We start from the raw sequence: 20,792 nt of genomic DNA on the forward strand, positions 1-20,792 counted from the left end.
GGGGGGGGAGGAGGAAGAGGAGGAGGAGGAGGAGGGGGAGGGGGAGGCCGAGTCCTGTGTTCCTCGGGGCAGCGGCGTCCCCGTGACCCGCAGGCCGCGGTGGTGGAGCGCAGGCCCGGGCGGCAGCGGCCGGCAGCAGCGCAGGGGTTAAGGGCGGCGGGCCGGGGGGGCCGGGGGCGGGAGCATGCGTGCTGCCGGCCTCTATTGTCTCCGGCGCGGCGCCGAGCACCCAGGCGGCTGGCGGCGGCCGGCAGCGAGGCCGTGCCCGGCGCAGCGCAGCGGAGCGGGGCGCGCCGCCCCCGCCGCCCCCCGCCGCCCCATGGGCCGCAGCTGATCGTCGCCCGGCTGCCGGCCGCGCCCCGGGCAGGAGCGAGGCGGGCGGAGCGACCCGGCCGCCGTCCACCCCCCCCCCCTCCTCCTTCCCCCGCCGTCCCGTTCCCCCCTCCCCCCCCCCCGCGGCCCCGGAGCCCTCGGCGGCCCCCGCCGGGGGTGGCGGCGGCGGCGGCGGACTCGGGGCGCCCTCGCCCCTGCGGGCCCGGCGGGGGGAGGATGCCTGGGGCGGGGATGGGTTTGCGCCCGTAGCTCCCCGCGCCCCCCCGCTTCCTTCCGCCCCCTCTCGCCTCCCAGCGGCGGCGGGGGCGGCGCGGCCCCGTTCCCCGCGGGGGGCTGTCGCTCGGCTCCCTCCGGCCCGGCGGCGCCCATATGGGGGGCAAGCAGAGCACGGCGGCCCGTTCGCGGGGCCCCTTCCCGGGGGTGTCGACGGATGACAGCGCCGTGCCGCCGCCGGGAGGAGGGGGGGGGGCCGCCTCCCTTCGGCCATTACCGGGCGGGCGGCGGCGGCGGTGCCATGGGGCTGCGCAGCCGCTCCGTCAGCTCGGTGGCCGGGATGGGCATGGACCCGGCGGCGGCCGGCGCCGTCCCCTTCGGGCTGTACGCGGCGGCGGCGCGGGCGGCGGGGGAGGCCGAGCGGGCCCCGGGCGGCGGCGGCGGCGGTCCGGGCTCCGACTCCACGTACGCCCATGGCAACGGTTACCAGGAGACGGGAGGCGGTCACCATAGAGACGGGATGCTGTACCTGGGCGCCAGGGCCTCGCTGGCCGACGCGCTGCCCCTCCACATCGCACCGCGGTGGTTCAGCTCGCACAGCGGTGAGTGCCGGCTCCCCGGAGCCTTCCCCCGGCTTCCCCTCCCTCGGCGGGTACCCGGGCCCCGGGGCGGCGGTGGGCACGGTTCACCCGGCATGGGGGTCTGCCCCCCCCGCGCCCTTGGCTGGCTGGTTGAGCCCCGTGGCGCTAAGCCTGACAGAAAGACCCCAGTCCCCTCCCTGGCACGGGTGAGTGGGTGAGCTGGGGCTGGCATCTGTGTCAAGGTCGAGGGAGGAGGCTTTCCACAAGGGAGGTGTTTTGGCTCTGGGATGCGAAGCAGTGGATGTGGCATCCCCCTTTGACTTGAGGGGAGTATGGTCCGAAGGTGCTGTAGCTCCAGCCCTTGGTTTTGAATACCGGGCTGAGCTCCATGTGCCTCTTCGGAAGGTGTTTCAGGAGTGCCAGTGAGGCATAGTGATTTCCATGCCTTAGAAGCTGGGGAAGGGGGAGAGGAAGCCTTTGAAAGTGAGGTGTGGGAATTTTTTCCCTTTGTTTCGTCTGATAAAGGGCCAAGGAGAGGCCAAAGCAGGTTTTCTCATTCAAGCCAGCTGGCACTGATGTGGTGCTGGGGAGGAAGCAGAGGAGGAACTGCCTGCCTCTTTACTGGGGTTGGGGAGCCGGCTGGGCTTTCTTGCAGGAAACATGGGGCTAAGGGAGGGGGCAAGGTTGCCCCCATCTTCACCCTCCTGGCTGGACTCTTCCATGTGTCCTCGTGTCTGGAGAGGAGCTCTGGCTGGGAGCAGGGCTGTGTCACTGACCTAGTTTTGGCTGGGTACAGGGAGCGAGGTGGGAGGTCCTCCCTTCTCCTCTTGGCTGGAGGGGAAGTCATTTCAGGGATGTCTCCTTGCGTTTCCTGGAATAGTCTGGGATTTCTTTCCCGCTCGGCCCCCTTGCGAATGCTCTAAGTGTTCTCCGTGCATGACGTGGTCTGGGAATTTCATAATGCGCCTTGGGACAATGCCTCATTTTCAGGAACGCTTGAAACTGAACCAGTGGACAAGAACAAAGTGCGAAACAAGGGGGCTCCTTTTCCTCCATCCATCTTGGGGTTTCTCCCCTTTACCCAGTCTCCGGGGGCTGCTCTTCCCAGTTAGATCAAAGCTGTATGGCTGGCATTGCGTCTTCAGTGGCAGAACACCCCGGGCCTGGTTCCTGTGGATCCAGATAAGCTGGGCGCTTGCAGTCCTCCCCGGCAGATGGAGAGAACTGGCTGGCATGTGGCACTGGAGCTGAGACCCAGCGCTTCTGCAAACTTTCTTGTTCCGGGACCTTGCGCGGACTGTGCCGCTGCTCTGGTTTTTGAACACAGAAAGAAACTAAGGCGCAGCATCCTTCCAGGTATTGCACAAGCCTCAGTGTGAATGAGTGCCACGGGGTCTTCCATTGTACCTGGTGCTGGAGCGAGAATGGCTTTATTACAGAAACACCTTGTAGCTAATCTGTACGGAGAGGTGGTCGGTCAGAGAGTATCGGTTACGTTAAATGGTAGTTCCCCCAAACTGCAATGCTGAGAGGCAAAAACCTGCTCATAAAAATAAAGCAGCTGCAAAATGGAGTAAGCTTTTTCCACCCGCTCGAGCGAGTGAGTGCGATGCTGCTAAGTTAAAGTGGGCGCCCTTGGAAGATTGCAGCGCGAGCCGTGGGAAGTGCCGCAAGAATTGGGTTCCTCTGGTGCCTCTTTTGGGGCCCTCCGAGAGCATTTGAGCTGTGCTGAAGCACGCGCGGGCAGCAGCGAGAGCTGTTCAGTGCATGCCGAAGCCTCTCCCCGTGGTGGTTCTTCCTCGTTGCTAATTAATAGCAAAAGGAGCGGAGGAGGCTTAAAAACCATTCTGAAAACTTGTCAGAGCTCATTAAACTTTTGTGTTCTTCCTCTTAATGTAAGAGGTTAACGGAGGATTTGGAGACCAAGGGGAAGTAAGCCACCTCAAGATTGCTAAAATTCCTTCTAATCTCCTGTTGCAGCTGGTTAACCTACAGCAGGGCAGTCGGGAGGTACTCGCTTCTTCCCCCCTGCCTCCCCATCGACCCGCTTCTCTCGCAGCGCTGAGCCACTCCATTAGCCACTGGAAAGTGCTGAAGCAGCAGCGCTCTGGTAAACGGAGAGGAGCTTTGACATTGCTGCGCGTGACTGTCCCTGCTCCTTTTGAAGGATGACTCGAGGCTGGGGACAAGGGGACCTGCTGATGCACCAAACCCCCTCACCGCGATGTGTGCCTGGGGATCTTTGGGATCTGCCCAAGTTGCTGTAGTGCCTCAAGGAGAGGAGCCCCCCCTCCCTGCCCCAAACTGTGGCAAACAGGTCTGAAGAGTGGATCCTTGCCCTGCCTGCCCCTTTCCTCCTGCTTATGCACAGGCTGGAGACTTGGATGGTGCTGATCTTGGCACGTGGGAAGGTCGTGTTCACGGCCTCACTCTTCCAGGAGTACTTGAGTTTGGGGGAAGAGCTTGGAGCCTCAAAGTGTCCCACTGTGGGGACCTCAGTGGGACAGTGAGGAGCCCTGGCTTAACGCCAGTGATAAGGCGCTGTCATTGCGGCAGCGTGTCCGTGATAACAGGACCGTGCAGATAGGCTTGGCTCCTCGCCGCTCCCTTTATCTGCGATGCTGATTTTGTGCGCCTCTCCGGCTGCTTCATGGCTCATCTGGCCCATCAGCAGGGACCCCGAGGAGTGAGCTGGGGCAGGCTGAGCTCTTTTCCCTGACTGGCGTCACTCCTCCTCCTCTCTGCAGTCAAAGGCTTGCAGAAGAGCCAGGTGTGCCCAGGGAGGGAGAGGGGAGGGCTGCACTGGGAAGCCTGTGCAGGGGGAGGTTGCAAAGTGGTCCCCAGAGCCAGCATGTGCTGCAGCACCGCTGTAGGGTGCTGTGTGTTGTGATGGTTGGCAAGAAAAGCCTGCTGCCGAATCCCACTGGGCTCTGCCGTGGCTGCCGGGGGGCAGGGGTGGCAGGAGCAGTTACATACTGACCACCTCTAGCCCTTCCAGGGCCAGGGAAGGAGAGCTGCTGTTCTTACGAATAGCAAAACCTGAATGCATCTTCCAAACAGGGTGGCCAAGGGGGCTCTCACCTTTGTGGCGGAGCTTGTCCCTCCTTCCAAGGGGACAACACCTCCCTGGGTAAGTGGATCCCATTTCCTGACAGGGATTTTCCCAGGCGTGTCTGCCATCGATGCAAGCGACAGAACTGCTCCAACGTCACCTGAAACTGCTCTGGGATTTCCCTGTCTGCCCAGGGTTGTTGAGATCTGTTTCCTGGCCTGCGAAGGTAGAAGATGACAAAACATCTTTTGCAACTTTGGAGTTTGTTTGTAGCACTTGACCCTGTCTCTGTAGCTTCATGACCATTAGGACTTCTTGGCAAAGCCAAGGCTAGCGGGAAGAAGGGAGAAAAAGGAGATGTGGTTTAATGCTGCGTGTCTCCAGCTTTGTGTGGTTCTCTTAGTATCACTCGTGTCATTCATCTTCATCAGAGGATCTCGGGGAGTTTGCAGAAGCTGTAAGTAGCTTAAAGTTTATCTGGAAATCCCCCTCGTCACCCAAAGCCCTTGAGTGTTGGAAGCTCTAGTAAATCCGTATCTCCTTGTCTGCTGGCTAGCCTAAGGAGACGCCTAGCTCATCCTTCTGTGCAGTGCCGTCAGGAATGTCGCTGGCTTTCCGTGCACCGACCAAACAAGCTGTCTGTCCTGGATGCTGGTGGCAGCAAGGTCAGGAGGGGAGGTCTCCTTTGCCAAGTGAGCCACTGCCTTCTCAGCAGCGCCTTGCCCAGAGCAGGAGGGCCCAGCCTTGGGGGAGAAGGTAGGGTGTCTGGCACAGGGATGGCAGCCCAGGTGCTGGGCTGGGCCTTTCTCCAGGCAGGGTTAGAGTGCAAAACAGGCCGGAAGTGCTTTTTAATCCAGCTCTGGAGTCAGGGATGTGAAATAGGGATCACTTGTTGGAGGATGAGGGGAAGGCATGTGTGAACACCTGCGCTGGGCAGCCCTGGTCTCTGCCCAGCTGGGAGGAGGCACGTCTATGGTGTACCCTTGCTGTGATCCAACAGCTTCCAGTCCTGAGCCTTTTCTCGCCAGTGCTTGGCAGTCTTAGCTCCTGAGCTAGTCCTGCCACTGCAGTCTCTACACCAAAACTAGAAAGCTTAATTCTAGCTGGCTAGTCAGAGAGCTGCTGGAGGGAGACTGCTTCAGCCCTGACTTTCCTGCCACCAACTTTTCAATGTGCAGACGTCATATGTGCTTCGCTCCCTCCTTACAGTGGTTAGAGCGTGGAAGGGCACCCCAAGGTCTGCAGGAACTTGCCATTGTGAATCTGGTTTTGCCAGTGGAAGTTTCCAAAGGAGACTGTCCTGAAACCATCTTTTTGTGGGTTTGGTGCTGGTGACTGCGGGGCAGCTGGATTGGGCACCTACAGCATTTCCAGGCTTGTGGATCGTTTGGGAAGTGGTGGAGGAATGATCCTGATGACTCCCCAGCCTGGTGATGTTCAGCTGGCTCTGGAGGGGTTGCTCTTCTGCCTTCTTGGGGCCAGCTGCAGAGCAGCACGTGGCCAGGGGCAAGAGGCAACAGCTACCTTGGAAGAACGAAGTACTGAATACCAGAAGATGGGAGACTCGAAGGCAGCTTTAATGTGTACCAGACCTGCAGCCTGGAGATGAAGTTTAAGTGTGTCAACGTTGGCGTTGTGCGTGAGAAGCCGGCGGCGGTTACCTTCAGTCTCCACAGCGAGAGCTAGTGCAGGCTGTCGCTGTGCTGCCTTGCCACTCCGGTGCTCCCCGAAATCTCTCAGCTGCCTTGCCCAGGAGCGAGGTGCTAATTGCTGTGCACGCTAACTGGCTTGGCTGGGCCCGCTCCTCTCTAAACTGGTGCATAAACCAGTGCAGGGGAGCTGGGTGCCATCTCCCCCCTCCGTACACGTATGTTCCAGACATGCTGAGGATGATGCTCTTGTGTGCCCTGGGCTGACCCACTTCCCAGCCAGGATTGTCTTCCTGGCCCGTGACGTAAGTTTATCCCATGCTGGTTTGTTTTGCTGAGATCTTTGTTCTGGTGACTAGAATAACCGTAAAGGCTTCTCTTATTTATTAATGTGCTATTAGGGCTCCTCTCCTCCCTCCCTCTCTCGCTCTCTCCTTTGCTGGCCAGAGGATCAATCAGATGCAGACATCTTTGGTGGAGGAGCCGTACCAGGGCTGGCACCTGGCCAAGGGAGCCGTGGAGAGTCATGGGAAAATGCTGCTAAATGCTGAAAATTAATTTCAAGAGAAATGCAGGGAGGGAGAAAACCCCATTTTGGAGGAAAAAATTAAAAAACAAAAGCTTTTTTTTTTTTTCTCCGATGTAATCTCCCATGTGACAAATCAGACATGCAGCAAAGAGCTCTTTGAATGAATTCCCTCTGCAGGGACCGGTGTGGCACCCCGGCTGACCGGTGGGCAGCCACAAGGTGCATCTCATCACCTCTGCTGCTGGTACACCAAAACCCCAGATGTGTCGAATACTTGGGTTTGAGAAAATGTGACCTGGCTTTCTCCTGGTTCCTTTGAAAATTGAAATCATAAGGGCTTGTGAGTGATTTAAATGAGCAGTCAAACAATGCTGTAAAGTGCAGGCCCTGATGCAGAGCATTTTTACCCACCCGCTCCCGCATGGCTGTACATCAGGGTACAGCAAGCCTCTCTCTGTAGAGGCAGACCCATTTTTTTATTTCAGATGGAGCAGGAGTGGTTATAATTGGGCCTTGGATGTCTCACCAGCACCGTCCCACCAGGCAGGTGTTTCAAATGTGGGTGAACCCACTGGGGGTGTGGGTCTTCCCCGGGGGATACTCCTGTTGTCCCTTGTGGGTGCGCTTGGCTGAATGTTTTTGCTGGGTGCTTTGTGGTGGGAGGCTGTTGGGAGGTGCAGCTGCAGGAAGCTCTGCCGGCCTGGGCCACCCTCTCGCGCCGCTGCGCAGCGTTTCCCGTGGGCAGAGGCATGTTTCCTGCCCTGCTGGGCTGTGGGCAGCGCTGGGGGGGCAGTGCCTGCAGCTGGGGACAGGGACTGCTGTTTTCTTGGTGTGCTTTAGCTTTCCAGCCTGCTGCGGGTCCCGCACAGCCCAGGGTTTGAGGAGGGTGGCAGGGAGAGCTGGGGAGCCTGCAGGCAGGTCCTGGTGGCTGTGCTGCTGGCACAGGGCTCGGGCTCTTGGTCCCCGTGCCTGTGCGCTGCCAGGTTTGTGCCACGTGTGGCCGGCTGAGCTTGAGCAGATGCATTGCTCAGCGCTGGCATCGTCCTTCCCCAAGCCCCGATGGTGGGTCTGTGGGCAGCTGGAGGTGTTCTGCCCATGGGGATGGTGCCTCGCAATGTGTTGGAGAGGCTGCAGCACACCTCTGAGGGGGGGCTGACTCTTCCCTCCCCTCCTTCCCCAGGGAGCCGAGTGGCACTGGCCGGTGTGGGCAGTAGGTCGGTCCCCAGGACAGCAGTGTCGTGTCGCTCAGGAGGGCATGGGCTGAGCTGGCTGGGGAAAGTCCTGGCTCTCTGCGCTTGTGCACACTCGCGTGGCTGTGGGCCTCCTGGCAGTGGCATGGAGACGAGACCACGCACCTTGTGCAACAGTCTTGTGGCACTTCGTAGAGGAGCAGACGGGTGCAGTGGACATATTTACCCTTTTGCTAGTTTTAGCAACGCCAGCAGAAATTTCACAAGACTATATATTCCCAGCGAGCACCTTCGTCTTGTTGGGGCTTTGTTGAGTTATGGCCACGTTTCCTGAGAGACTGTCACCTACCAGGCACAGAAATGGGGCTGGGCCGGGTCCTGGTGAGGAAAGCACAACAGCACAGATGAGGAATTGAACTGAAAGCCGCTCAGAGCTGTTCCTTGGCCCTAGCAGGCAGGACAGCATGACAACAGTGGGTATTTTTAGAGGCCAGCTGCCTGCAACACAAGAGAAGGAAAGCAGCAGTCAGGCAGGAGAACAGGGCGATGCTTCCCCTATCCCTCATCCCTGCCCAGCATTTTATTTCCTCACAGGACAGGGCTGCTGGCATTAAGGTGTTTCCGCATCCTCCGTGCCTCTTTGCCTGTTGCTGCCTTGAAAGGCAGCTGGCTTCGTTCTCCCCTCAGCTTTTGTCATGGCTCTGTGTTTCTCTGATCACGGCTCAGCGGCTTGAGGGTGGTCCTGGGGGCTCCGCTCTTCGCATCCCAGACATAGCATCCCAGCTTGGTGTGGTGGGCGTTTTGGGGGTTGTTTTTTGGAGGTCTTTGTCGCCAGTGAGGGAAAACCTGCCGTTTCTCCTGCAGCTGGGGTAATTGCAGTAATGTGTTTGGGAACTCTCTCTACAAGGCGGTAGAGCTGCATTTTGTCAGGAGTGCTGCAGGGGAATCGGATCCACCTTTCAATCCATCCATCCAAGGCCTGTACATCTGTAGCTGGGGAAATGAGGGGGGGCAGGGGTTGGCTCTAGCCAGATGGCTTAAATTACCATCTGCAGGGAGGCTGAGTCAGTATGGGTTGAGGTCAGTTTTGGGGCAGCTGTCTTAAGCTGGTGCTGAGCAGGATGGGGTGAGGCTGAGCACCCTGCCTGAGCTGCCTCAGCATTTCAGGTTATCCCCACCCAGGTCTTGCTGCTTTGAAGCTGTTGTCTATCCATTTATTTATTGCAATGTTGAGCTCCTAGCCCTTGAAGCCTGCTATTTGCCTGGATCTTACCCTTCTGAGGGCGGCTGTAGGTGCCTTTGATTTCTTTTTGCTCCCCACAGACAGGTACGAAGCAGGCGGCACCCTGTGGCTGGTCCTGGGTGACTGTTTCTCAGGGGGATTCTGCTTCCCAAGGCCTTGTCCAGCTCTGGAAGTAGGGGTACACTGTGCTCCTCTGGGTACTGCTTTGGTGTTTTTCCTTTCTCCTGGGGAAGAGAGCGTTTGAAATCCCCCACAGCTGGGATTTTTGTTGCCTGCAGCCCCCTGTATCCCTCCTGCTCCCAGTGTCTGCTGGCTGCGAGACAGCTCGGCCCTTCCCGTGTTGGAGGCTGGCATGTGTTGAAGCAAAGAGGAGGCAGGAGCAGAGAAGGTGGGACAGCTGGGCAGGCTTATTCCTGCCTGTGGCACAGTGTGAAGCCCCTCCTGCCTCTGCTACTGGGATGGAGCATGGGCAGCCCCTGATGCTCACCCGTGGGCTCGTTCCTCTGAGATGTTCTGCTTGGTGTTTCAGAGGTTTGGCTCCCAGAGCTGCAGAAAGCTGGCAGCTGGGAAGCGCATGGGGCAGGGCTGCTCCGAAGCCAGAGCAAGCTGGGTGGTGTGGCCCTACCCCTGCCACAGGGGTATCTCCAAAACCCCCAGCCTCTCGCCCGAGGAGGGAAGCTCATACTTGCCTGGCTGGGCAGCTTGGTGCTATCAAGCATCCCTCGCCTCCTGCACCCTGCACAGCAGAGCTGTGTGATCATCCTGCAGGACTGCGCCCTACTTCTTCCCTTCCTGCTCTCCTGGTAGCCTGGGGCATTCCCTGGCCATCCCTCAGCAACGGCAGCCCCTCCTGGGGAGCAGGGAGGTGCTCTCTGCCGTGCATCTCTTCCTGCCATGCAAGGAGCAGGTGAGGTTAGGGCTGACTCTGCAGTGTGTACCTCCCTAGGTTTCTGTTCCAACGGTGTCTCTTTGCAGAAACAACCAGTGTGAACTGGCTGTAAGCAATTCCCAGCCGTGCACCAGCTGTGGGTGTAGCTCTGTGTGCCTTTCGTGCTCTGTTTGCTGCCCACTACATAAAACCTGCCCTTTCTCTACCCAGAAAAGCAGTGCTTCATCTTCCCATGCACCGGAGGTCTCTCGCTGATGAAAACCAGTTGCCCCAGTAACCCCTGCCACCACGGCCCAGGCATGAAGTGCCATGGGAGATCTTCTACCAGTCTGTTCGTGTGGTGCTGCCATGGGTTGCCTGTGGAGGAGTGTCCTAGGAGCTGGATGGGATCGCTTCCTGGCAGGAGAGGGTGCGTGGGTGAGACCGGCGCTGGGCTTTGCTCCCTCTGCCAGCATCATGAAACCAGGCCTTGTCATCGTGTGTCTCTGGAGTGTCCCTTCATCCTCCCAGAGCGATCGGCTGAAGCTGAGGCATGACGGAGCCCCGGCAGCATCAAGGCACAAGTTTTCCGCTTTGGAAGAACCTGGCGGTCAGGAGGGAGGTAGCCAGGGAGCTGCCACTTCACCCCATGGGATCGGTTGCGTTTGGGAGTGGCTCAGGTCAGGCTTTTGCACTTAAGCCTCTCTGACAGCAGGAGTTCCTCTGGCAGCTTGACAGCGGCTGGAACCCAGCAGCGGGGACTCCGTGGGTGCCTCCCCAATGGATGGCTTAGTCAGAAGTGACTCACCCCACCGGTCCCCGCGTGACGTTGCCTTGCTGCTCCCTCCCAGCCCCTGCCAAGCCAAAGCATCCAGCTCTCCTCCCTTTCTGCTCCCATTTCCGAGCCGCCATGTCCCACTGCGCTGCCGGAGGATCCCCTGTGCTCCCGCACTGTGGCACCTGGGACTGCCTCCGTTGCCTTGTTGGCTCCGTGCATCTTGTGGATGATTGCTGTTGCTAGCAGGGCTTGCAGTTGGGCTTCCTCCTTCGCACAAGAGATACTTGGGATGAAAAAGGCAGGTGTGCAGGCAAACCCTTTGGAAATTCCCAGGTGTGCCTGCAGGGATCCCTCTTCACTCTGGGCAGTGAATTTGAAACCCTCAGCATCCCTGGAAAGGTGGGGAGGCAGTGCCAGGGCATCCCTGCAGCTCTCCTGCACAGTGAGAGGCCCCAGGCCAGCTCTGTGACTGGCAGGAGCCCGGAACAAGCTTGTAACTCGGTAAATTCAAGCCCTGCAGCCCAACAGTAGGAGTCAATGCCTTCGCTGGGCTGTCGCCCAGGACCCCTCCACTTAACTTTGCTGTTCTCTGGGATGCTAAAATTAGCTTTAGGCTACACACTCTTCCTTATGAAGCCTGTTCCCAGCAGCTGGGGGAGAGTTTCTGCAGGAAACTAGGACTGGCTAGAAGGCAGGGTGACCCCAGGAGGCTACCTTTGTCATCCAGGTGTGGGGGAACTGATCCTGCAGCATGGCCTGGGCTGTAGGAGGGAGATGCTGTCTACCTGTAGCATAGGTACTTTTGTTCAAAAACTGCAATTGCAGCCATGAAAGGGGCAATGCTCAAACAGTGACAGGCAGGGGGGGTGCTTGGGGTGCAGAGGCTCTTTGCACTTCTTCCCTGAGCATGTGTGTGCAGGGAGGGTGGCTCTAGACACCCTGTGACCATGTAGCCAGGCCTCTCTGCCCTCTTGCTTCTCCATGTCTATGCTGGAGGTTTCCTGTAAGGCTTTGGTGTGTCTGTCTGCTGAGGCTCAATGGCTTTGTGTGCTCTGGAGCAAATGTCCCTGTGGGGTTCCCTCTCTTGCAACTCCCGCCTCTTCCCAACTCTCGAGCTTTCCTCAGCCTCAGTGTTGCAATCCGTTCTCCTTCCCATTCTCCCCCACCGCCCCCATAAGAAACCAGCTTGCTAAAAAAAAAAAAAAAAAAAATCTCTGCCACCTGGTTTGCAGCAAGACAGCTCTGGGCTGCTGCGACATGATGCCACCCAGCCCCTTCGTTCCATGTCCTGCATCCCTCTGGCCCTAGTGGCTTCCCCACATCCCACCTGGAGCATCAATGTCTTTTTTTCCTTCCTGCTGCATGTCCTCTTCATGGCTTGAGTCGGGTGGGAGCGGACAGAGGCATCTCCAAAACCCAATGCCTTGAGTGTTAGGGCAGTGCTGGCCTTGGCCAGCTTCATGGTCCCTGCCACCCCAACACCTGCAGCATGGGGACTTTGCCAGAGCCACTGTGAACCAGGGACGGCTTTTCTTAGATGTTGCAAAACCTGGTCTTGCACAGTAACATTGTCTTTTTGGGGTGCTGCTTCACATCAGTAGCATGGCTCAGCCAGCTGAACTGACTCAATCAGCAAGGAAGTGGTGGGGTGGGATGGAGCAGGACCAATCTCCTTGGCCGTCTGCCGAGGCAGCAGCCTGCATCATTGGGTTTCTCTCAACGGTGCCATCCAGGGATGTCCCACCCTGGCCAGATCCCTGCTGCCTGGCTGATATCTGGGACTGGCCCGCTGCCGTCCCTCAGCGCTGCTTCCCTCCTGTCCCCAGGAAGGTGGGATGGTTTGTTTCTACCCTGAACCCATCCTTTATGCTCTCCCCACCTCTCTGCAGCCTTGAATGGGGAGGAAGGATGCTTGTATGGCCCTTACTCAGAGCTGGCAAATGAGATTGCTTAAGTGCTTTACTTCTTCCTGCCTACGTGTCCCTGCTCATGTCAGCCCTTGTGCTGCACAATAGCTGAGCACCGTCGCAGCACTCACCCGGCACCTTGTGTCCTGCCAGGGCTGCAGCCATGGGGCTGTGTTGGGCTCTGGCTCCTGCATCTGCCTGTGCAGCTGATGGCAGTTTCCTTCTGCAAGAGAAGTGAGTTTGGGCCTGATTCTGCTGCGTGTCCTGGCCTCCAGGCACTCAATGCAAGCGCTTTGCTGGCGGAGGGAGTGTGGTCCTTGGTGCGGCTGCGAGCTGCCTCCTGGCCCCAATGTAAGGCAGCATCACTGGCTGCATTGCTCAGAAGCCAGTAGATCATCGCTTCCATGGTGCATGATGCTCTCATAAGAGAACACCCATGGAGGTCCTCAGCTACCAGATCCCTGGGGTGCCCAAGCGCTTGAGATGTGCTTTGTGCACCCTATGCGCCATCTTCCAAAGAGCTGCCGTGTGACAGTCTCTTTAAAAAAAAAAAATGAGGCTGCTTTAGGCCAGTAGGGAATTTATTTCCCAGGAGATATTGCGTCTTGAATATCTTGGCTCTGCAGGTTTCCTTCGCTAGCTGGTGAGGAAGGCAACTCCTCTGTGATCCCTTCCATCCTGGGGCTGCGCTGGAGCCCACGAGGGGTACGGGAAGGGGAGGACTTGGAGTCCCTTCACCTCACCCAACTCCATGTGCTTCTGCTTCAGGTTGACCAGCTAGGTCCGTAGAGTGGTCTTTCAGTATTTCCCGCCTCTTTGATCACTAGCGTGTTTTTTTTTAAAGATGATCCATCTTTTCCAGCTTTCTGGTGCCAGTTCAGCTGGCAGCATTGGGGAAGCCACAGGAGGAGGTGGGATGCTCAGGGTTTACTCAGCAAGGAGACAGCATGAGGACTGTGCGTGCTTGGACCAAGTAGTCCCTGTGTTTTTCTCATGCTTGGATGCATCCTCACCTGGTGTAAGCCAGCTCCCTTGGCAGGGGGCCCAGGATGCTCTCTGGAGACACAGAGGTGGGCTGTGCAGCTGAGGTTTCCAGATCTCCCATGGACATCAGGCTTACCCCTGAGTTCCCTGGTGCTCATGGTGTCCCATGGGATGGCTGAGCACCATGGAAGGGACCCCTCCCTCCTGGAGCAGGCACATTTTGGGGAGTTTGTGCAGTTGCTCCCACACACAGGGCTCCTGGTTTATCCTGCTGCATTCGTGGGGTCCTGGCCAGCTGGGGATCCCTTCAGCGAATGCTGCTCCGTACAGGATGGGTTGCTGAGGTTGCACTTGCACCTGAGCTGCTGCTTCCCCCTGCCTTCAGGGCCCATCATCCCCCACCTGCATCTTCCTCCCACTGCTGGAGGTGCCATGCAGCGTTGAGGCTGCTGCTTCCCGCGTTTTGGCTATCTGCTGGCAATAGAGCCAGGGTCTCCTGCCACTTTGGCAATGCTGCGTCTCCTGGTGGCACCGCAGCCTGTCACCAATCCATCTGGAGGCACACCGAGCTAGTGGAGGGTTTGGCAAGTGAATACGGACGTGGCATATGCCCTTCCCTGTGGCCAGGCACGGGCTTGCAGCTCCCATGGGTGCTGTCTCGCCCATCCCTGAGGGGAGCAGCCACTTCCACTCGCAGGATGTGGTGTGGTTGACCCCGTTGTAGTGCTCAGTGGCTTCCCCAAGCTGCACGGGTTGCTCGGGGGGTCGCGTGTAGACACAAGTGATGGGAATTTCCTATCCCAGCTTCAGAAGCAGCTGTGTTTGAGATGTTTACAGATGGGTTGGAAAGGTGTCTTGACGTTCCAATGACCAGCAAAGCACTGGCAGCCTGTGTGGTGGTGCTTTTGGCGCTGTGGGGGTTAACCATGGGGCTTTTTCGGCTTGTGTAGGATGTGGTGGAGGTTTTCAGTGGTTCCCAGCTCTGCCTTGCCCAGCTCTCTAAAATTAACCATGTAACCTTCCTAAAAATACTCAGAGGGCAGTAGCCCCTGGAGAGCACCAGCACTGCTTGCTCCCGATTTCTAGACCAAGCCATTGGAGAGATGAGATCACCTGCCAACATGTGTCTCAGCCTGGAAAGCCCTTGGCTTTCTCAAAGTCTCCTGCAGGATACAAGAGTCCAGGTCTGGATCTGAACCTGATTTTCTGGGCCAGCCCGCTTCCCGCAGCACCCTCCTCTTCCTCACTTGCTGCTGGCGTTGCCTGCCTGCCCGTCTCCGCCTGCGGTGACAGTGCCAGCCCCAGGTTTAGTGAGCCGCAGGCAAGAGCCTTGCAAGGCAAGAGCACCTTGGGAGGGAGGAAGGGTCCGTGGCCCTTCCCCAGAGCATCCCCCCAGCTCCCTGGGGGTGTGGGAGGCCCAGGCGAGGAGGAATAGCTGGGCCCTTCCTCTGTCTCTCTTTTTTTTTTTTTTCTTTTTTTTTTTTTTTTAGGCATGTGGGAGGAGGGCGGAAAGGGCTTGAGGAGGAGGGAGGGAGCTGAATTTTCCGTGAGCAGCTGTCAAAATGTAATCTCCTGCATCGCTCGGGCTGGCAGCTTAGGCAGGATAAATTAACAGGGATTTCAGGGAATGTGGAAAATACCGTGGCCTGGAGGGGGCCAGCTGCGCGGGGAGCAGCCCTTTCATCTGCAGCAGCTCTGGGCCCCAGCGCCTGCCCCGACCGGAGGGATGCTCCAGGGCCCTGGGCTGTCGGGTGCTGGCTGGCCCCTGGCCTCCCTGGTTTTCCATCCACTACCTTTCCCCAAAGGTCACCTGGAGAAGGGGCAAGGGAGCCCGACACCCTTCTCTGCCTCCCCTTCCCCGCTGGTGGTGGGCTCCCCGCGGCTCCCGCGCCTGCCGTGGAGGGGGGTGCGAGCAGTTGCTCTTGCAATGCTGAGTATTTGTGCCGACAGCTGGGGCGCAGGGCGGCCCCCTGCCCCAGGGGCCTTTCCACTCCGGCTCCTCACTCTCACTCAGACATGGGAATTTATGCAATTGCATTTTCATCTCCCCCTGCCCCCCCCCCCCCCCATCTAGTGAAACGCAGAGCCAGGAAAGCATGTGTGCCTCTGCGCTTGGCTCAGCCCCCAGACCCGCGCGGCAGCCAGCGTCTGGGGCTGGAGCGTGCCATGCACTTGCTGGGGTTTAAGCCCAGGTCTCTTTGTCTGCGCCATGTCCCCACGCCCTTGCCATGGGGCTGTGGTGGCACTGGGGGTCCCTGTCCCCCAGCCAGCTGCCCAGGGAGCATCGAGGAGCGTGATGGATGTTCATGCTGGCTATTTATAACCGTGCTAAAGCTACCCCGGCTAGCAGAGAGGCCTGGAGATACGGCAACAGCCGCTCGCGGGAGCCTGCGAGGCTGGGCGTGCTCATCCAGGGCCCTCTCCCTTTGCACCGGTTGCATGTCTCGTAGGATCCCTTTGACTGCTGCCAGAACCAGCAGATCTGGGGCAACTGTTTAAAATAACACGTTGGCACAGAAAAATGGGGGACCAGAGAAAACAAGGTCTTCCCGTGCAGTGCGTGGGGGACGGTGCCGAACCTCTGCAAATGTCTTCTCCTGGCGCTGAGTTCACAGCCAAAACACCTTTTCCATAGGGAGCCCTTCGCAGCCACCCTGTGCTGGGGGGTTGCCACTGGAAACTGGTCCCCAAGAGCTTCCGTGGTGGTGACTGGTGCCTGCGGTGCTGGCAGAGCAACCACGTTCAGGCAGGATCGGTTCAGGCAGGGACAGGGGCAGGCAGGCTGCCAGGGGAGCTGAGGGACAGGGAAGGTATTTCACAAGGGGAGGCTAGTTGGGTCTTGCAGAAGGCAGGCTGGGAGGCTATCTGAGCCTGCTCTATAAATACACCAGGCGGGTAAACACTTGGGAGGAGAAAAAACCCAACTATTTCAGCTAATGGGCACTGCTGCCACAAGGTATAAATGGATCAGGAGTAAAATTAGGCTGGAGAGGAGGAGGTGGATTGGTGCTGCTGCCCGTGAGGCTCTGGCTGCCGGTGCTGCCCTTTCAGCTGGGGCTTGGGGCAAGTGGGGCTGGACTCACAGTGGAGACCCTGCAGCTTGGCTCGGCTGGGGCAGGGATGTGGCATGCTACGGGTCAGCCTGACATCCTGCTGGAGGGACTCCTGGGCTCGAGGGCTCCTTGATTTAGCAGGTCCGTTTAGAGCCAGCTCCCCACCATCCATGATGCTCATCTTTGCTGTGCCCTCATGGGAAATAACTGCCCCGTGGAGGAGCAGGATTTAGCATCTCTGTTCTAGGCTGTCATCCGGGGAGCTGGGAGGTAATCTGTATTTATCACTGCTGCTAATGAGAGGGTGCTCAGGTGTTGAGCAGTTATCCTGGCTGTTTGCATGGCAGAGGTCTGAGCTGCCTCCTGTTAAAGCCACCCGCGCTTTTTTCCTTCCAAGAAGCAAAAAAAATGCCCTCATCACAGCCACGTGGTGGCAAACAAGAACCTGATTCATCCTTAGATAATTTGTGTATATTCCTTTTCTCTTCTTTCCTGAGCAGCCTTTGCATATATATGAAGAAAGCTCTTAAGCAGCACTGCAGTCAAACCTGATCTGCTTTTAGAAGACAGGTCCTTAAATTACCCTCTTCCTCTCTGCAGGCAGGGAATTGCTAGATATTCTGGTGCAAACCCATGGTGGCGGTGGTGGCGTGCACGTGTTCGGCTGCATCAGCTTGAGCCCCGCTGCACTGGGCAGTGACAAACCGCATGGCCTCGAGCTGGCTGCGGTGGGAGGGCAGGGAGTCCAGGTTGGATGACCCTGTTTGGGGTTTTGCTCCCTGGGAGTTTGGGGCTCAGAGACCTGGGTTTGGGGCAGCCTCGCTTGGTGGTGCTGGGGACGATGCCGTGGTGGTCTGCGTGGCTTGAGGAGGTGGTGGCACTGGTGAGGTACCCTGGCACCAGCTGGGCCCCATCCCCATGCCCAAGCAAGGACACAGAGCAGATCTGGACATCACTCTTCATCCAAGAGTCCAAGTCACCAGGCAGGGCTGGGTGACAAGGCAGGGCCAAGGTCAGGCTGGGGGACATCAGCCTGCAGAGTCCCCCTGCTCCTGGGGCTGCTGGCTGGCATTGGAGGGGCAAGCGCTCACCTCACTCCTGCAGAAAGCTGGAGAACGCAGCAGTTGGGGCTTGTGGCTCCAGCCTGCCAGTCCTCTGCTGTGGCCCTACAGAAAAACCTCCTTCCCTGCAGCTTTTCTGGCTCAGCCATGCAGGGCTGAGCTGCAGCAACAGGGACAGCACCATCCTGGCGTGGGGACGTGCCCCTACACTTGCCAGCGTGGGGTGCTGCATGCCCCGGGCTGCTCCTCGCCCTTTAAGGCCCGGCAGCAGCTGATGGCCACGTGTGCGCTGCCTTGGCATGCTCTCCATGCCCTCTGCGCGGCGGGCACAGGGACGACCGGCACGCCGGCTCGGGCGGCTGTCCCCTGTCAGGTGGCTGTCCCCCACGCCGGCGCTGCTGGTGGCCGGCACAGGATGAGTGGGTGCCTGGCGGGCGCTGTGTGGGGTGCGTGCCACCATGCAGGCAGCAGGTGAGGGGCTGCCCACTGCTGTGCCCAGCCATGGCCTCGGGGACTCCCCAGGATGCGGGATGGACTCCTCTCCTGCTTCCCTTGCTAAGGGCTCATCTCTGCACTCTCCCTCCAGGTTTCAAGTGCCCCATTTGCTCCAAATCTGTGGCTTCTGACGAGATGGAAATGCACTTTATCATGTGTCTGAGCAAACCTCGCCTCTCCTACAACGGTAAGGGCCGGTGGCCAGGCTGTGCAGGGGACACAGCGTCCTGCCGGCTTGGGATGGCTCCGGGCAGGCTGGAGAGACGCTTGCCGCAGGCTGTGCGGGCAGGCGGCTCGGCTGGGCTTGCCAAGAGGACTCTGCTCCAGTGGGCTGGTACAGCTCGCAGTCCCCGCTGCGCTGCGCCGGCATGGCTCAGCCCCACTGCTTTTGCCTTTGGGACCCTTTGGAATACAGCCCCCGTCCCCGTGCTGCTCACCACGGTGTGCTGTGCCAGCGGGAGCCGTCCTGGCCGGGCGTCCTGCCTGGCTAGGGCAGGGGACATGTGTCCGAAGGGTCGTTGTGTTCCTGCCCTCCTCGCTGGCAGTGAGGCTTACTGGGCTGAGCACTGGTCTGTAGGCTCCTGCATCTCCCATCTGTCCTGACCATGGCAGGGGAGTGATGCTCACCCCCTACGCGGGTGCTTTATTGGAAGCCAGGGTGGGGGGGGCGTTCGCTGCAGCCACCCCAGCCCCGTCTCCCCTCCCCATGCCTCCACCTGAGCCTCCTGCCAGCTCTGCCGGCACTGCTGCCCCAGCCCAGCTGCCTCCGCAGAGGTGGCCATGGGCTCCCCTCCATCCCGGGAAGGGGAACGCCGTGGTGGGCCCCATCTCACATCTCACCGCTGCCCTCCCCTCCCAGATGACGTGCTGACCAAGGACGCCGGCGAGTGTGTGATCTGCCTGGAGGAGCTGCTGCAGGGGGACACGATAGCCAGGCTGCCCTGCCTCTGCATTTATCACAAAAGGTACTGCGCAGGCACCCCGAGGGAGGGGACGCAGCCAGGCGGGTGGCAGGGGGACAGGTGGGGACATCCCGAGGCTCGGCAGCGTGGTGGTGACACACTCTCCTCTTTGCAGCTGTATAGACTCATGGTTTGAAGTGAACAGATCTTGCCCGGAGCATCCTTCTGATTGACCCGCCGGGCGTGCTTGCTGACTTCTCTCTAAGGTGAGCCTGCGGCTCTCGGGCTTATCCAATGATTTCACCGTGCTGGGTTTAAATCCTGGGCCAGGAGGGGAGAATGGGCTGGCATGGGCTGGCATGGGCTGGCCGTGGCTCCTGCTCCTCACCTGGGATCGTCTCTCTCTGCTGTTGCAGGGCACCTTGCTATACCTGCTGTACCTCCTCTCCCCATCCCCCCTACCCCGCCTGGAGTTTTGGGCTGACTTTAAATTCCTCGAGAAGACAAAAATAAAACCCAGAAACTTGAATCCACTTGGGACAACAGCGAATTTTTTTTAATTATTATTTTATGTTATTATTTTTATTTGTTTTGTTGGTTTTGGGGGGTTTTTTGGGTTTTTTTAATTTAAAAGATTTAAAAAAAAAGAAACATCCAGGAGAAGACAGTGTGAGAAAAGCGGAGCAACCCACTCTCCCCTCCACAGCCGCTGGTCACCAGGAGAGCTCTGCCGGCCAGGGAGGCCCCGGGGACACCCTCGGCCGAACCCCTGCCATGATGTTTGGCTTTTCTCCCCGAAACAAAAGGGGAAAGCTGCTGGGGGACAGCCGGCCAAACGGAGCACGCGGCATTTCTCACCGGCAACCCCCCCACCTCCCACCCGGACTCACCCGGGGGCTCTGCTCAGTTTTTTTGCACTGACTAAAACAGGAATTTTCTCCTCTCTCCCGTCTCCCTTTTGGAGATCTCCACCCCGGCCCCAGCAGTGTTGAGATGGGGACTCTGCTCCCCCTTGCTGAGTCGCAGGGGTCCATCTTTCAAGTGTTTACAACAAGAAAAAAAAAAAAAAAAAAGAAAAAAAAAGAAAAAAAAAAGAAGAAAAAAAAGAAAACTTACAAAAAAAACCAACCAACCAAACCACAACTGAAGCTTCGTGTTGACTGGCGTGTTCTTCGATTTGAGCTTCCCTGCCCCGGTGATGTTTACAGACTGGTCACTCTTTAACTCAGCTATAACCACTCAGAGACTGGAGAGCCGCAGCATCCCCGCCGCCCCCTCGCCGGGCTCCTCTTGCCAAAACCGCCCCCCCTCTTTCTTTCCATGGCCTATGAGTCAAACCCTTTCGAGGAGGGCACAGGGAAGGCCCCCCATGGCCCCCCGGAAACCCTGACCCCCCCTGGCCACAGGGGTGGCTTTGCCGGAGCCGGAGGTGCCAAGACGGAGTTGTTTCACGGCAGTGACCCCCCCCAACCCATCCCTGTCCCCTCCTGGCGCGGCGGGCGTGTTTTCGTTGGTGAGACCTCCCCTGCCGGTGGCCGTGCCCCTGCGGGAAACCTTTCTGTATTTATATATTAAAAAAAAACAGGGGAAAAAAACTAAGAGTTCAGAGCTTGGGGGGAGCTTCCTTCATTAGTCAAGGTGTTTTGATATGGTATTAAAACAATGTTCAATAAAATATTCACTGTTATTTTATTTCACTGGCATTCTTGGCGAAGCAGACAATGCCTGTGGGGTGCTGGAGCCCCCCGCCAGCACCAGTGCCCCTTCTCCATGTTGACCTTGGTGTGGGGATGGCCACGGCGGCGCTCAGCCTGTCCCAGAGAGCTCCCAGCTCTGCAGCACCAGCTCTGGGGACGTGGCTGAAGTGGGACCCCCCAGTCCCCCTGGCCTGTGGGTGTCTGTGTGTGCACTGCTCGGGACATGGACCCCCTAAAGAGGAACTGGGGTGGCCAGT

General features: G+C 58.6%; 1 protein-coding gene across 1 annotated transcript; it reads left to right on the top strand.

The window, feature by feature from the left end:
* The first annotated feature begins 40 nt into the window (after positions 1 to 40).
* On the top strand, positions 41 to 20,530 carry ZNRF1 (zinc and ring finger 1). Its single transcript, XM_055726419.1, is given in 6 exon segments — positions 41 to 795; positions 797 to 1,148; positions 18,028 to 18,123; positions 18,796 to 18,901; positions 19,014 to 19,104; positions 19,255 to 20,530. Coding segments are annotated over 5 exon segments (705 nt in total). The 5' UTR covers positions 41 to 702; the 3' UTR covers positions 19,072 to 19,104; positions 19,255 to 20,530.
* The last annotated feature ends 262 nt before the right edge of the window (positions 20,531 to 20,792 follow it).

This window comes from Falco cherrug, chromosome 14 (genome assembly GCF_023634085.1).
Source record: "Falco cherrug isolate bFalChe1 chromosome 14, bFalChe1.pri, whole genome shotgun sequence".
In the NCBI taxonomy this organism is placed as follows: domain Eukaryota; kingdom Metazoa; phylum Chordata; class Aves; order Falconiformes; family Falconidae; genus Falco; species Falco cherrug.